The sequence below is a fragment of the Dipodomys spectabilis genome, unplaced genomic scaffold (genome assembly GCF_019054845.1).
Source record: "Dipodomys spectabilis isolate Male_0828 unplaced genomic scaffold, ASM1905484v1 ptg000096l, whole genome shotgun sequence".
Taxonomy (NCBI): domain Eukaryota; kingdom Metazoa; phylum Chordata; class Mammalia; order Rodentia; family Heteromyidae; genus Dipodomys; species Dipodomys spectabilis.
Window position 1 is genome coordinate 27,985,814 of NW_024870773.1, and position 15,966 is coordinate 28,001,779.

Here is a 15,966-nt window from a genome sequence, read left to right on the forward strand (position 1 = left end):
TAATGCTTTTATTTTTACGTTGGTAATGGGGCTTGAACTCAGAACCCTGAACTTTCACTTTTTTCTCTACCACTTGAGCTACAGCTCTTTTTCTGGCTTTTTGATAATTAATTGGAGAGATGAAGTCTCACGAACTTTCTTGCCCACATTTGCCTAGGATAAGCATTCCTTAGATCTCAGCTTCCTAGTAGCTAGGATTAGAGGTGTAAATCTATTTTTGCTAAGATAAACAGCAGCATTAAACACTGCTGTGTAAGATCAGTCCTACATGCCTGCCCTCGCTCCCCTCCCCCCACCCCCCAGTTTTGGGGCTTAAACTCTGGGCCAGCGCACTGTCCCTGAGCTCTTCAGCTCAAGGCGAGTGCTCTACCGCTTGAGCCACAGTGCCACTTCCAGTTTTCTGGTAGTTTATAGGAGATAAGAGTCTCACGGACTTTCTTGCCCAGGCTGGCTTTGAACTGTGATCCTCAGATCTCAGCCTCCTGAGTAGCTAGGAATACAGGCGTGAGCCACCGGTGCCTGGCTTCCATTGTGATTCTTGATGTCATTACAGTGGCATGATTCATTGGGTACCACAGTTTCCACATAACGGTGATTGCATTTGCATCTCAGCCTTTTTTCTGCTCTGTTGTCCAGAAAATCACAAGATGTGGATTCTGTCCAGGAAGTTGGAGGTTTGTACTGGCAGAGAGTAACGCTCATCCTCGAACTGCTACAGCACAAGAAGAAGCTCAAAAGCCCCCAGATACTCATCCCAAGTCTTTTTAACTTACTGTCAAGGTAATAACACCCAGCTTGGATCTGTGACAGAATAAGGGTTTAATAAGTTGTCCACTTCGTTTTATTTTTTCAGCATGTTCTTATTTATAATTGAACAATAAAGGAAGGTCCCATAGTTGAAAGATGTAAGAATAGCTTGGTGGACACTCACCTTTCAGTGAGGTCCCTGGGCTGTGTTCCTTGTACTATAGAGATACAGTGAGATACCTGCAAAATTTTTTTTTTAGATAGCTATGTGTAGAGTACGTCACTGAATTGAAGAATATGGAACATGCTGTCATGCAAAAAGCAAAGTAAATTTCCAAGTTGTCCTGTAAGATTCCAAATAGTATAATGGGAAAGACCATGAAGAGGAGAGAGAATTGTCTACATGAGGAGAAACTCAAGTTAGAAATCTTACATCTTATCTGGAGTCCTTACTACTATACTTAATTTAGAATTGCACTTCTGTTTAGTGATTGGTATTGAGTGTTGTAATTATTCCTGTCTGCTGTGCACTCTGGACGGTGCTCATGGATGTGACAGTTCTGCCATTGTTTCTCTGTGCATCCTGAAGGTGTTTAGAGCCCAAGTCCCCAGAGCAGGAGAACATGGAATACACCAAGCAATTAATTCTTAGTTGTCTGCTCAACATCTGCCAGAAGCTGTCACCGGACGGTGGCAGGATACCTAAAGGTGCGTGCATGTTGGTAGTGGAAGTTGTCCGCTGGGCGTGGATGTGTCTGCCGCTGACCTTCCACTCTCACCCACAGATATTTTGGATGCGGAGAAGTTCAACGTTGAGTTGATAGTCCAGTGCATCCGCCTTTCAGAGATGCCGCAAACCCACCACCAAGCCCTTTTGCTTTTGGGTACTGCTGCTGGAATATTCCCAGTAAGTGCTAATGATATAAGATTTCCTTGCCTAGAAGTACATTGGCACATACTGATAGCAGTTTTTGAGGCTGTGGGGTTGGGGGTATAGCTCAGTGGTAGAGCACTTCCCGGCTTCTGCAAGATCCTGGGTTTCATCCTCAATATTGCAAAGAAACCAGAAACCAGATTATTATTATTATTATTATTTTGGGTCAGGTTATGGGGCCTGAACTCTAGGCCTGGGCGCTGTCCCTCAGCTCTTCAGCTCAAGGCTAGTGCTCTACCACTACTTGAGCCACAGCGCCACTTCTGGCTTTTTTCTTTTTGCTTATGTGGTGCTGAGGCATCGAACCCAGGGTCTCATGCATGCAAGGCAAGCGCTCTACCACTGAGCCACCTTCCCAGCCCTGAAGTTTTAGTACTTTTTTTTTAGGGGAGGGGAGTCAGTTGTGAGACTTGAACTCTGGTCTTGGGCCCTGTCCCAAGGCGAGCACTCTATGGATTTTATTTTTGTAGGAGACTGAACACAATTTGTCTTCTGCCACTCAGCTAACCAAGCTTTTTGCCATTTTTAAAGCAAGATACTCTGCATTTTATTGGTGATTAATAATTAATTGTTGGTATTTGGTATATTTGAAACAGAAAATGAGACCAGAAATATGCTTTCTTTTAGGATAAAGTTCTACACAATATCATGTCTATTTTTACTTTCATGGGAGCCAATGTTATGCGCTTAGATGATTCTTACAGTTTCCAAGTTATTAGCAAGACAGTGAAAATGGTCATTCCAGCACTTATCCAGGTAAGCTGTCTCAGGTTACTACTATTTATTCACTTCTGCAGTTCGCACGTTAGTGGCACATTCAGCACTCCTAAAGTGCCTTTATACTTGTGCCTCCCAAGCTCAAGCATAGCGAGACTAACAGGGTTCTTACAAATACTACCATTTCCAACCATACAAATAAATATGTCACATCCAGTTACACTGCACTATAAGGCATAACAACAGAAGTGCCTTCAGATCATGTGGATGGGTTGTAGAATTCCACATGAGCTTTAACACTTTGATTTTAAAACAGTTACCAAGGTCCAGGCCGGTGGCTCACGCCTGTAATCCTAGCTACTCAGGAGGCTGAGATCTGAGGATCGTGGTTCAAGGCCAGGCCAGCCCAGTCCGTGAGACTCTTACCTCCAATAAACCACTAGAAAACCAGAAGTGGCACTGTGGCTTAAGTGGTAAAGCACTTGCCTTGAGCTGAAGAGCCCAGGGACAGCGCCCAAGCCCAGAGTTCAAACCCCATGACCGACAAAAAAAAAAAAAAAAAAAAAAAAAATTTACCAAGGCATATTCAAGAAAGTCTTCAGACATGTGGATATCATCTCTTCTGGTGGAAGGAAGAGTTGGGGTGTGGTTATACTGTGTGCTTAACTGCTCGTGATGAGCATGCCTCCCCAGGCCTTGGCCATTTTAGAATAAACATTCCCACACCTTTTCCTTCTAATCTTGACATCAGATTTGGTGTTTCTTATGCCTGCCAGGTTGGCAAGTGTAGGGCATACATACGCCTGAGAAGAAAAGCAGGTGTATTCATTAAGCTGTGTGCCATAGGAGTAGGGAACACTGGAAAGCAGGAAAGAATAAGAGTGTCCCTTAGGACAGAAAGACAGGAAAGGAGCGGTAAGCCGTCAGTGGCAGGATGAGAGGCCCGGTGTGGGCCAGGCCTGAGCACATGTGAAGCACGCACTAAGCAGTTCTTGGGGAGCAGGATGAGCCAGGCACGTGGGCGTGGGGTTTTTCATGCGAGCATTTACTCAGTAATACACTTGCACTTTCGCTGAGCACCATTCCTGGAGTAACACGATTGTATTCTGAAGCAGCAGGAAATACGTGGTCTCTTCTGTGCCCTGCCTGCTTCAGTCCTTCCTGGAACTGCAGGCAGACTCAGTGTCTGTGCTGCGCACCCGTGTCCTACCATTGGTGCCTGTCTGCATATGGAGGTTTTATGAGATGAAGAGCCCCAGGCGCTCCTCTCAGTTCACACTCAGTGTCCCCTTGGGCACACTGAAGGCGCTGTCTGCTCACTCGAGGTTTGTTCCCACTCTTCTGCAGTCTGACCATGGAGAGTCCACGGAAGTCACAAGGAATGTGGAAGTGCTCGCGGTGAAGATCATCAGCGTGTTCGTGGATGCACTGCCACACGTTCCTGAGCACCGGCGCCTGCCCATCCTGGTCCAGCTTGTGGACACACTTGGAGCAGACAAGTTCCTGTGGGTTCTCCTCGCCTTGCTCTTTGAACAGTACGTCACTAAGACAGTGCTGGTTGCTGCCTGTGGAGAAAAGGTCAGCACATCGGGCCTGGTGGGGAGAGGGCTCTGGGGGAGGAAGCTCCACGAAGATTTTCTCATGTTGTCCCATTAAAACACAGGCTGGTGGTGGCTGATGTACATTATTACAGAGCACCTCTGGAACCTTGTCTCAAAAATGTTTTTGGCATTCTTAAAAATTGCTTTTGGAAGTTAGGTCTAGAAATAAACATACATGATAACATCCACAGAGTTTATTGTAGAATTACACCCAAGCAAATTGATCAAAGAGCATCCTTGATCAATCTACTTGGGGGAACATGTGTTCCAATTCTGAGGCTGAGGGTCTCATGAGCATGCTTTGTATTTGTACATCCAAAGGCTCATTTTGCCATCTTCCCCTTTCTCTGTGTTACAGGATGCTGTTTTAGAGGCAGATACTGAATTTTGGATTTCAGTGTGTTGTGAATTTGGTGTCCAGCATCAGCTGCAAAGCTTGATGAACATCCTTCAGTACTTGGTGAAGTTACCAGAGGAAAAAGAAGGTAAGTATGAGTCTGGTGCTGGGAATGGTCCGTCTGAGGGCTAGGGAGAAAAGAACTTGCAGTTACTGGGCCCTGTTGTGTTTTTCCCTGTGTCCCACACAAACAAGAACTAGTTCTCACACACTACTTTATGTTTTGTGCCTTGCACTTGTGTTAACGGTGGAGCATCACGCACGGTGTCCAGGAGGAATTGTGTTCAAATGACAGGAAGTTGTTTAGACCGTGGTAGCTGGCTCTCACCTTCCCAGTAAAATACCAGTGAATACATGTACAAGAAAAGAAAAAGTACGTAGGATCTGCAGCAGTGCTCCAGCTGAGCAAATTTCTATCAGAAATCCACTCAGCAGTATTTTTGTTGTGGTTTTTTGTTGTTGTTGTGGTTTTTGTTATGTCCGTTGTGAGGCTTGAACTCTGGGCCTGGGCACTGTCCCTGAGCTCTTCAGCTCAAGGCAAGTGCTCTACCACTTCAGCCACAGCCCCACTTCCAGTTTTCTGAGTGGCTTATAGGAGATAAGAGTCTCTGGAGTTTCCTGCCTGGGCTGACTTTGAACTGCAATCCTCAGATCTCAGTCTCCTGGGTAGCTAGGATTACAGGCGTGAGCAACTGACGCCCGTCATTAGCAGTGTTTTTTGAAGGCTTGTTGTGCTGAGGAGTCAGGTTGTGGATGAGTGAGGTTTGTTGCTGTGTTTCAGAGACTGCCCACAAGACAGGCTCTGTTAAAACTGAAGTCAAAGAAGACGTGCTGCAGATCTTCAATGTGGACACGCACACCAGCAAGCAACTGCGGCATTTCAAGTTTCTGTCAGTGTCCTTCATGGCCCAGCTCCTGGCTTCCAATAATTTCCTTAAAAAGGTGATGTGTTCCTTAAAATGTATCTATGATAAAGTGATCTTGTTTTTACTAAAAGATCTGTGTTTTAAACTTAAGAAAATAGCTTATCAACTGTTTCATGAAAACAGGAGGCATGCCATTAAAGATAGGAAAAATGGAAATTCATTTCACCATGAAAAATACTTTGTCATGTTCTACCAAGGTTGACAGTGTAGGCCCTCTGACCCGGCAACTTCATTCTTAGCAGTAAATACCCAACATAGATTGTGCACAACAGGTCATCTACAAGCCAGCTGTAATAGCGTTATTCATAGTGGCTCAAAACTATAACCACCAAATGTCTTTGGTCACATGACATGTCACATCAGTGAACATGGACAGACTTCCAGCACATCTCAAGCAATACCTAAAGGATGCTGGGCACAAGAAAATGCCAGTCATGATGCCAGCTTTATATTAAGTCCAATACAAGCTGGCTCATGCCTGTAATCCTAGCTACTCAGGAGGCTAAGATCTGAGGATCATAGTTCAAAGCCAGTTTGTGTCAGTTCAAAGCCAGTCTGGGCAGGAAAGTCCGTGAGACTCATCTCCTATAAACTACCAGAAAACTGGAAGTGGCACTGTGGCTTCAGTGGTAGAACGTTCCCCTTGATCTGAAGAGCTCAGGGACAGTGCCTCAGCCCAGAGTTCAAGCCTCACAACTAACAAAAAAAAAAAAGAGCGAGGGCAGGCAGGTAGGACTGATCTTGCACAGCAGTGTTTAATGCTGCTGTTTAGCTTAGCAAAACTAGATTTACACCTCTAATCCTAGCTACTAGGAAGCTGAGATCTAAGAATTGTTTATTCTAGGCAAGTGTGGGCAGAAAAGTTTATGAGACTTCATCTCTCCAATTAATTACCGAAAAGCCAGAAAAAGAGCTGTAGCTCAAGTGGTAGAGAAGAAAAAGTGAAAGTTCATGGCTCTGAGTTCAAGCCCCATTACCAACGTAAAAATAAAAGCATTAGAAAATAGAAAAGTATGAGAACCCCCCCCCAAAAAAAAAAAATACTAACAGGCTAGAGAAACTTCCAAAATATTAAAGGACACAAATGACAACTTGAAAAGAAGGATCTCGTCTAATTCTTTTGAACTAACAAAGGCAGCATTTCATAAAACTTAAAGAGTACACAAATGAGGGGGGGTTATATGCTCTGTTTTTCCAAATCTTTGTCATGTTTTAAGACACTACGAAAGAATGTAATTTAAGTGAAGAGGTGTTGAGTTGGGGCGGCCCTGGAAGGGCTGGGCGTCTGACTCAAGCAGTCAGAGCAGTGCAGGTGACATTGGTGTGGGGTTGGGCTTCCCACACGATGTGCTGATGAAGCATTCTTTCACACTCAGGTGGTTGAAAGCGGGGGTCCTCAGATCTTAAAAGGCCTTGAACAGAGGTATGTTCACTTTGTTTAACTTTTTATTTGGAAACAGGTAAACATGCTGAAGCAACCCCCCTCAACCCCCCCCCCCGGCCCCGACACACCTGCCAGCTTCACTGCAGCCTCTCTGCCAGTGGTTTTATCTCGGAGCCATTTGAAATGAAGTCTATACATCTTATTTTTTTCCTTGAGTACTTTACATTTTCCTAGAGTAGGAGATGCTCTTAAAAAAGCATAGTACAGCTGCCAACTTGAGAGCTGGAGAAAGCCCTTCCCCGACAGCAGCCTCTGACCGCTGACATTTCTCCTTTCCTTCCACACAACTCCTGAAACCATAATTGCCTTTTCTGTTTGAGGGCACCACACACAGGGGACAGTATGCTTTCATGCCATCAGCTGCTGTTTGTGTCTCTGTTCTTAGGCTGCTAGAAACGGTGCTCAGCTACATCAACACTGTAGCACAGTCCGTGGAAAAGAATGCCGACCAGCTCACCGCCAAGTTCTGGCGCGCGCTTCTCAGCAAAGCGTACGACATGCTGGACAAGGTGGGTTCCCGCTTCTTCCTAGAATTGCTGGCATTTGTTTTCCCTTAGTTGGTTTGTTTGCTCAGGGCCTGGGCACTGTCCTGAACTCGGGGCCTGGGCACTGTCCCTGAGCCTCTCTGTGCTCAAGGCTAATGCTCTACCACTTGAGCCACAGCTCTGCTTTCTGCTTTTTGGTGGTTAATTGGTAAGAGTCTTATGGACTTTATTGCCTGGGCTGGCTTTGAACTGTGATCTTCAGATCTCAGCCTCCTGGGCAGCTACCTAGGATTATAGGTATGAACCACCAGTGCCCAGCTCATTTTTTATTTTTATTTATTGGGGGGGGGGGGGGGCGGTCCGGTCATGGGGCCTGAACTCTGGGCCTGGGCGCTGTTCCTCAGCTCTTCAGCTCAAGGCTAGCGCTCTACCACTTGAGCCACAGCGCCACTTCTGGTTTTTTTCTTTTTGCTTACGTGGTGCTGAGGAAGCAAACCCAGGGCCTCAGACATGCAAGGCAAGCGCTCTACCACTGAGCCACCTTCCCAGCCCTCATTTTTTAACTAGAGTTTTGTCACTGGTTTTTGATATCCTTGAAATATTTTGTAGCTTTAAATTTTACCTTAAATTTAGCAATACCTTATCTTAATAAGCAAGGCTCAAATTTTCTTAAAGATTGGAAATAAAACTTGTCCAGAAAAAAAAATGTTTTCAGGGACACATTGCTTCATAAGTCTGATATTCTTAGTCTTTAGTCATGTATTGTACAGTGCTCCACTTCTTTGGAGCAGAATAAAGTAAGAATATTACATAAACTAGATTGGTCTTTGGCCTTGACGTTAGGATCACTGTTTAAGTCTAACTGGATTATTTAGCTATCACTTATTCCCAGCATCAGAGAGTTTGTTGTGCTGTTGTGTTTTACCTCAGTGAAGACTAGCTGAAGGGTTACTGTAATAGTTACATGGAAAAGTGTTAAGAACATTCCGGGCACCAGAGATAGGCAATAAACTGTAGTCCAGGTAGGGGTCCAATGCTGCACACCTGCAATGGCAGCACTTAGGAGGCTGAGGCCTGACTGGGCTACATAATGAGACTCACAAAAAAGTCATGAGTCCTGGTGAGAGTTGACCTTTCTCTTTTTCTCCTTTAATGTGAATGTGGAACTATACAGGCCAATGCCTTGCTGCCCACAGAAACTTTCATCACTGTGCTTAAGGGACTTGTGGGCAATCCTCTTCCCTCTGTTCGCCGGAAGGCTCTGGATCTTCTAAATAACAAACTACAGCATCCTGCATCCTGGCAGAGGAAAACGGTGAGTCAAGACTGTTGCAGATCCTGGTGCCTCCCTCTTAACAAGCTGCATTCGACTCCCCAAAGCGTTTCCAGGGTCCCAGCACGGTGGGTCTGATCTGAATGTATTACAGGTGTGTCGTAGAAGTTCTTAAAATGGACTTTGGCCCAGTGCAGTCCTTGCTTGATTGGACCACATGGTGGCCTCAGCGTTGGCAGTTCCCACTGGAGCACAGCTGATGAGGGACAAATGGGGAGGAAGCAGCCCTCACCTGTAACCTTGTGGCTCAGGGCCCACAGGCTGACCCCCATCTTGGTAGTCTCAAACTGGGGACATGGGAAAATGGACTGGCTGTGGTGCAGCCATGTAACTAAGAGACTTTGACAATCCTCTGCAGGTTCAGCGCTTCCTCAAACTAGTTCCAGTCCTTCTGGCCATTGTGCAGCACAAGAAGAAGGAAGCGGAAGAAGAGCAAGCAATCAACAGGCAGACAGCGCTGTATACCCTAAAGCTTTTATGCAAGAATTTTGGTGCTGAAAACCAGGAGCCTTTTGTGCCAGTGCTGAGCACTGCGGTGGCGCTGATCGCTCCAGAGCTGGAGGAGGAGAAGAACGTGCTAGGAAGTGCCCTGCTGTGCATCGCAGAGGTCACGTCCACCCTGGAGGCACTGGCCATCCCGCAACTTCCCAGGTAGCCGCTGGATGCTGGGAACTCGAGCCACTCTAGGCACCGTGGCTTGGGCTTTCAGTCCCTCTAACAGGCTCGTTCTTTCTCGCCAGCCTGATGCCGTCGCTGCTGGCAGCCGTGAAGAGCACCAGCAAGCTGGTCCACAGTGAGGTCTGTCTGCTCAGCGCGCTGGCTGCCCTGCACAAAGTGGTGGAGACCCTCCCGCACTTCATCAGCCCCTACCTGGAAGATGTTCTATGCCAGGTAAGCTTTGGCGACCACGCCACGCTGCCTGGGTGGCAGCAGGTCATGAAGAACTGCCAGCGCTGGCTTCTGCATGACAGATGGAAGCCGGCTCTTAACCACACATGTTTCTCTCTCTCCTCCACCATACTTTCTGCTTTAGCTTGCTTCTCAGTGCAGCTCTTTTCTTTGACCGCGCGCAGTTTTCACTACTTTTTCTCCCTCTGCAAGATCTAGGCAGCTGGGCAGGCAGAGCCACCTGTTAGTGTGGAGATGGGTGTGTAAAAGATTCTTGCACCTAGGGTTCCTGTGTGGCAGAATTCCTGCAGTGCTGATAGGAGGTTGCTCAGTGTGCCATGGGCAGGTGGCATTTCTGATGCTTTACTATTTTAGCCCTTTTGTTGATATTTTGATTTGGAGATGGGGTAATGCTAACCTTGCCCAGGCTGGCCTGAAACTCAGTACTTTCCTGCCCCTGTGTCAAGTAGCTGTGATTACACACACGCGCCTCCATGCCAGCTTTGCCCGGTTTTATCGACAGCTCTTCAGAGATGGCTTTAGAAGAAATTCTGTGCCTAGCTGAGATGTGCCCTCCGGTGTTCACCATACCACACTGGGTATGGCTCTGCATCGCCACCAAGCCTCTCCAGGAGTGTGGCTGTCACCATGGATCTGTGACACCTGCTCACTGCTGTTTGTTCCCCTAGGTGATCCATCTGGAGAAAGTCACATGTGAAATGGGCTCTGCCTCCCATGCTAACATCCGTCTCACATCTCTTAAAAAGACCCTGGCCACCAGGCTCGCACCCCGCGTCCTCCTGCCAGCCATTAACAAAACGTACAAGGAGATAAAGAGGACCTGGAAGGTAAGCTCACCATGGTCGCTCGGGGCAGTGGCGCTGAGATGGTCCAGCCTGTGGCTGCCCGGGGGGTGGAGGTGGGGGGGCACGTAGTGAAGCTTTGTCTCCCATTTGTGGTAGAATCACATGGGCCCGTTCATGAGCATTCTGCAAGAGCACATCGGGGTGATGAAGAAGGAAGAGCTCTTGTCCCACCAGTCTCAGCTGACCAACTTCTTCCTGGAGGCCCTGGACTTCCGGGCGCAGCACTCGGAGGTGAGCGGAAGCCAGGGCCGGACCTGGCTGCAGGCCCTGTAGAACTCACACTCGAGCTAACCATTGTTCCCGTGTTTGCAGAATGACCTGGAGGAAGTTGGGGAGGCGGAGGGCCATGTCATCGCCTGCCTCGTGGCCATGGTAGTGAAGCTCTCTGAGGCCACGTTCAGACCCCTCTTCTTCAAGGTGAGCTTTCTTCCTCGGCACTGCCTGCTCAGGCATGTGTGACTTGTGATGTGAGGAGACACGACGCCTGGTTTTTGGTTCTAGCTGTTCGACTGGGCCAAAACAGAAGATGCCCCGAGGGACAGGCTGCTGACATTCTTCAACGTGGCTGACTGCATCGCCGAGAAACTGAAAGGCCTGTTCACTCTGTTTGCGGGGCACTTGGTGAAGCCTTTTGCAGACACCTTGAACCAGGTGAACATCTCCAAAACAGGTCGGTAGCCCCTGTCAGCCCTGCCCTCGCTCTGCATCTAACCCAGCAGCTAGTGAGACTCAAGCTAACACCCAGGCAGGACTTTGAAGGATCCTAAATTCTCCATGGAGGAGGATGAGCTGCTTTATCATCAAACATGGAACTGTGTTTTAGCTTGATGGAAAATAAGCATGAATCCTCTGACTGAGGAGAAAGAATAACTAAGTAGGAGCTATTACTTCTTGTTGGAAATGACTTTAAAACATTTAAGTTAGGGCTGAGGTATAATGTTTGTGTAGCACACGAGGCCCTGGATTCCATCCCCAGCACTGAAGGAAAAAAAAAAAAAACCAAAACACTGAAAGGAAGGTAGGTCTGTGCTGATGAGCAGGGGCAGTGGGGTAACTCACCGTGCCAGGCTGAGCCTCAGGACCGGAGCGGGCCCCATGATCTTGCGATCTGCTTTCATTTTAGGATTGCTGGATTGTTTTCCGAATCTCAGTGGGGTAATCTCAGTGTGGTTTCACATTAGCACTGGTGTCAGATGGTGACTGGTTTGGGTGGTTCTCTCTCTCTTCCCCATCTACAGATGAAGCGTTTTTTGACTCGGAACATGACCCTGAGAAGTGCTGCCTGCTGCTGCAGTTCATCCTGAACTGTTTACATAAGATCTTCCTCTATGACACGCAACACTTCCTGAGCAAGGAGCGAGCCGAGGCCTTGATGACACCTCTGGTAGACCAGGTATGTGCCACCTCCACCCTCCCCACAGGCTTTTCTTCAAGATGATGCTTGCTTAATCTTAAGGGTGAAGGAAGGGTTCTTTCATGACATTTTCATCTTAAAATAGATTTTTCATGGACATAACATAGCTTCACTGTGGAGCTCATTTAGTTTTACTTTTGAATTTTTCAAAAGGAAGACAGAAGGTCTTACAGTCAAATCATCGATTTAAGATGTTAACTGTCGGCCTTGCCACACAAGTCTCAGAGTGTGGCTGCCCCAGAACCTTCTGGAGAAAAGCCTGACACTGAGTTCTAGTCCTACAAGGGCCCGATTTTTGAGCCTGTTGCCATAAAAGATAGTAAAATACAGCCGGGCGCTGGTGGCTCATGCCTGTAATCCTAGCTACTCAGGAGGCTGAGATCTGAGGATCGCGGTTCAAAGCCAGCCCGGGCAGGAGAGACCGTGAGACTCCTATCTCCAATAAACCACCAGAAAACCAGAAGTGGCGCTGTAGCTCAAGTGGTAGAGCGCTCGCCTTGAGCTGAAGAGCTGAGGGACAGCGCCCAGGCCCAGAGTTCAAGCCCCACGACAGACAAAAAAAAAAAAGGTAAAATACTACTTACACACCAAATATGGTTTTCTTTGTCAGCCGTGGGACTTGAACTCTGGGCCTGGGTACCATCCCTGAGCTCTTCACCTCAAGGCTAGTGCTCTACCACTTTAAGCACAGTGCCACTTCTGGTTGTCTGGTAGAGATGCATCTCATGGGCTTTCCTGCCTGGGCTGGCTTTGAACCACAATCCTCAGACCTCAGTTTCCTGAGTAGCTAAGATGACAGGCATCGGCCACCAGTGCCTGGCCTGAATATGTTTTCTAACAGAAGGAAAATGTTCAGCCTGTTCTAAGTCCTTGTCTCTCTCTTCACAGCTGGAAAACAGGCTCGGCGGAGAGGAGCGGTTCCAGGAGCGGGTAACAAAGCACCTGATTCCCTGCATTGCACAGTTTTCCGTGGCCACGGCTGATGACTCTCTGTGGAAACCCCTCAACTACCAGATTCTGCTGAAGACACGAGACTCCTCGCCCAAGGTGGGGAGAGGACAGTGGGCAGCAAGCTCTGAAGGCCAGCCCATAGCGAAGGGCCATAAGGCTGGCCCGGTCACTAGCAGGGATGTGCACCGCCTCTGGAATCTGTGTCAGAGGTCTGGTCCACTGAGTTTCACAGAATCTCAAGCCAAAGCATTTCTTCTCTTTCCTTCCTGGTTAATTTATAAACAATAGCAGTCTCCTCCAACTCCCTGCGACATGAGAGATAGAAGTGTTAAAATACTTTCTAGAGCCCTTAAATCTAATGACAAAAGCATTTGCTGCTTGTGTCTGCCACTGGGCCCTGAGGTGTGGGTTAGTCTGTCCATGCGCACTGCCAGGACACAGCGTGTTCTCTACGCAGTGGGCACGGGGTTGGTAACTGCAATGACATGAGAGGGTCACGCTTTCTAAAGGTTTTAGCCATTTCTAATGGTTTAGGCTACTGTAAAACAGACCAAAACACTTTATTTACAGGATTCAACTTGTAACATATGTTAGCAAGCAGAAACAATTACGCTGTTCCGATGAATTTGCAAATCTAAAATCATAGTTTCATACATACATTGCAACAGCAGATTTAATCTTTGATTATGTTACTTGCACAATGTCAGGAAATCTTAACTCTAGTGTGCTTTTTACTTTTCACTTGGTGCTGAGGTGGTAGTGACTGTCCTGGCCCAGGCATCCTTCCATGCGCCCCTCCCCCAACCCGGCAATCTCAACTCAGCATCTGTCAGCTCTATCCAGTGCTGCTAAGTCTGGTGACACATGGCAATTTTTTTTGTGGTGGGAGGGAATGGTGATTGTGGGGCTTGAATTTGGCCTGGGTGCTGTCCCTGAGCTCTTTTGCTCAAGGCTAGTGGTCTGCCACTTTGAGCCATAGCCCCACTTCTAGTTTTTGAGTAGTTAATTGACAAGAGTCTCCTGGGGACTTTTTGTTGTTGTTGTTGTTGGTCATGGGGTTTGAACTTGGCCTGGGTGCTTTCCCTGTCCTCTTTGGCTCAAGGTGAGCGCTCTGCCGCTTGAGCCACAGCACCACGTCTGGTTTTCTAGTGGTTTATTGGAGATAAGAGTCTCACGGAGTTTCCTGCCTGGGCTGGCTTTGAACTGTGATCCTCAGATCTCAGCCTCCTGAGTAGCTAGGATCACAGGTATGAGCTACCGGCACCCCGCTCATGGGGACTTTCATGTCTTGGCTGGCTTCGAACCATAGTCCTCAGCCTCCTGAGTAACTAGGATTACAGGTATGAGCCACCAGCATCCGACTTTGTTTTGTTTTTAAAGGAAAATGCCATGAAGATAGACACATTAAAGAGCTTCAGGGGTAGGAATGCAGTTTGAGAAACTTTTTTTTTTAAATGTTAGGCATATTCCAGATGATCACAAATAGATAAGCTGGTCTTCTGTGATGGAGTACTAAGGAGAAAATAAATGCATGAGATGACGGCTATCAGAAGAGCTTTTCTGCAGTCAGTTCAGGTCCTAAGGCAGAAAACACGACTGTGAGCCCTAAGTAACTGCACCCTCTGATTGTCTTACTCCTACAGGTGAGGTTTGCAGCCTTGCTTACCGTGGTGGCACTAGCTGAAAAGCTAAAGGAGAATTACATTGTCCTGCTACCAGAATCCATTCCTTTCCTAGCAGAATTGATGGAAGGTAATTCTCAAACTATTAATAACTAGGGGAAAAGAGTGAATGAGTGTGTGTGTGTGCGCATACATACATCCCCAGTAATGCCGCAGTTTGGGATCTTCGTGGTTAGCAGCAGATACCATCCTGCCTCATTCCCAGACAGGTGGGAACTGGCAGGATTCTCTGGTAGTCATTGCATGTTTGCCAGCAGTACAGTCTTGGGTTTGGGTGTACACACAGGCTGCAGTAGTGTAATTTCTGTGAGCATTGTCCCCAGCTAGAGGTTGTGCTGGAATGTGGTGCATCACAGAGGATGCCGTGGTAGACGCCCACGTGTACTTGGTGTTTGGTCCTCATGTGGCCCACTAAGTGGGCAAATGACACTGCCCCTGTTTTTAGAGGCTTTAACAGTAGCGGCACTAGAGAGCCAGTGATTGTGGCCTATGTCACTGGTTGAAGCAGCCACGGCTGCTCTGTACTGGAAACTACTCTCGCAGGGCTTCACCATGCTGGAATGCACACTCGTGCACGCTCAGCAAGTGGCAAAGGAACACTCATCTCTGTTCACTGTGCCCCAACCCCTGGTGAAGGGCTGTGGGATGTGTACGTGTCAGCCCCGTTCTTGGGGGTCACAGGACGAGGCAGGCAGGAGGGAGGAGCGAGTGTGATGGCCCTACTCTGATGGGCCGAGGGCAGAGGTGCAGCAGTGAAGACTGGAGTGCCCAGGTGCGGGTGACTGGCGGGTTCACTTTGCTTTTCCTTCTCAGATGAGTGTGAAGAAGTGGAACACCAGTGCCAGAAGAGCATCCAGCAGCTGGAGACCATGCTGGGGGAGCCGCTGCAGAGCTACTTCTGACCCCACACATGCACTCAGCTGGTCGATCCTGGTGCTGGTGCCATGTTGCTTTTGGCACCACTCACTGCAGATACCTCATGACTTCCCTACAGATGACCTGCCCGGGCTGGGCTGCCTTTTGTACAGTTGGTAAATAGGACGTGCTATCTTTTTATAAAACAGTCTGCCATTTTGTGTGGTCTCTTCTGCATGGCGCTGAGAGGATGGCCCCCAAGGCCAACGAGTCCTGGAGGGTGACGCCCTCACTCCGTGCTGTGAGGGGTCTGGGTCTGTGGGCCTCACTCCATTGCCCTCTACCCAACAAAACAGCCTTTCAGCGTCCCACTGCAAGGCATACTGGCTGGAGCCGCTGGAGTTTGGGTGGCTGCAGAGGCAGGCAGTTCTAGGGCCGGTCTCTTGTTTCTCTGGGAAGGGGGGCCCAGGAGCCAAGAAGCTGCCTGTGAACCCACCCCGGGCCGGTCCTGTGACCAGCACGGAGGGAGTAGGAACTTCTGCAGCCGCCATGAGCACATTCCCCGTGGGAAAGCATCTGCATCATTTCCCTGGTTTTGATGTTCTCTAATCTTGAGCACTGTGTTACAGTGAAGGCTGAACTTAAAGAACCATTGAAGAACTGCCCCTCGGTGTCAGCATGGAATCTGAAAGCCTTTCCTTAGAGAGCATCCCAGAAACACTCGTT

At 48.1% G+C, this 15,966-nt stretch overlaps 1 protein-coding gene across 1 annotated transcript in view; it reads left to right on the forward strand.

Annotated features, from left to right (window-relative positions):
• The window catches only part of Heatr1 (HEAT repeat containing 1), a 41,221-nt gene extending 25,780 nt beyond the window's left edge, over positions 1 to 15,441 (forward strand). The window contains exons 26-45 of the mRNA XM_042686092.1: positions 637 to 780; positions 1,337 to 1,455; positions 1,533 to 1,654; positions 2,309 to 2,437; positions 3,746 to 3,976; positions 4,358 to 4,484; positions 5,178 to 5,338; positions 6,699 to 6,745; positions 7,152 to 7,275; positions 8,426 to 8,566; positions 8,943 to 9,235; positions 9,325 to 9,475; positions 10,162 to 10,320; positions 10,435 to 10,569; positions 10,651 to 10,755; positions 10,840 to 11,008; positions 11,577 to 11,731; positions 12,641 to 12,799; positions 14,347 to 14,455; positions 15,199 to 15,441. Of these exons, the coding sequence (XP_042542026.1) occupies positions 637 to 780; positions 1,337 to 1,455; positions 1,533 to 1,654; positions 2,309 to 2,437; positions 3,746 to 3,976; positions 4,358 to 4,484; positions 5,178 to 5,338; positions 6,699 to 6,745; positions 7,152 to 7,275; positions 8,426 to 8,566; positions 8,943 to 9,235; positions 9,325 to 9,475; positions 10,162 to 10,320; positions 10,435 to 10,569; positions 10,651 to 10,755; positions 10,840 to 11,008; positions 11,577 to 11,731; positions 12,641 to 12,799; positions 14,347 to 14,455; positions 15,199 to 15,287 (2,869 nt within the window). The 3' untranslated portion in view covers positions 15,288 to 15,441. The remainder of the gene's footprint in view (positions 1 to 636; positions 781 to 1,336; positions 1,456 to 1,532; positions 1,655 to 2,308; positions 2,438 to 3,745; positions 3,977 to 4,357; positions 4,485 to 5,177; positions 5,339 to 6,698; positions 6,746 to 7,151; positions 7,276 to 8,425; positions 8,567 to 8,942; positions 9,236 to 9,324; positions 9,476 to 10,161; positions 10,321 to 10,434; positions 10,570 to 10,650; positions 10,756 to 10,839; positions 11,009 to 11,576; positions 11,732 to 12,640; positions 12,800 to 14,346; positions 14,456 to 15,198) is intronic.
• The last annotated feature ends 525 nt before the right edge of the window (positions 15,442 to 15,966 follow it).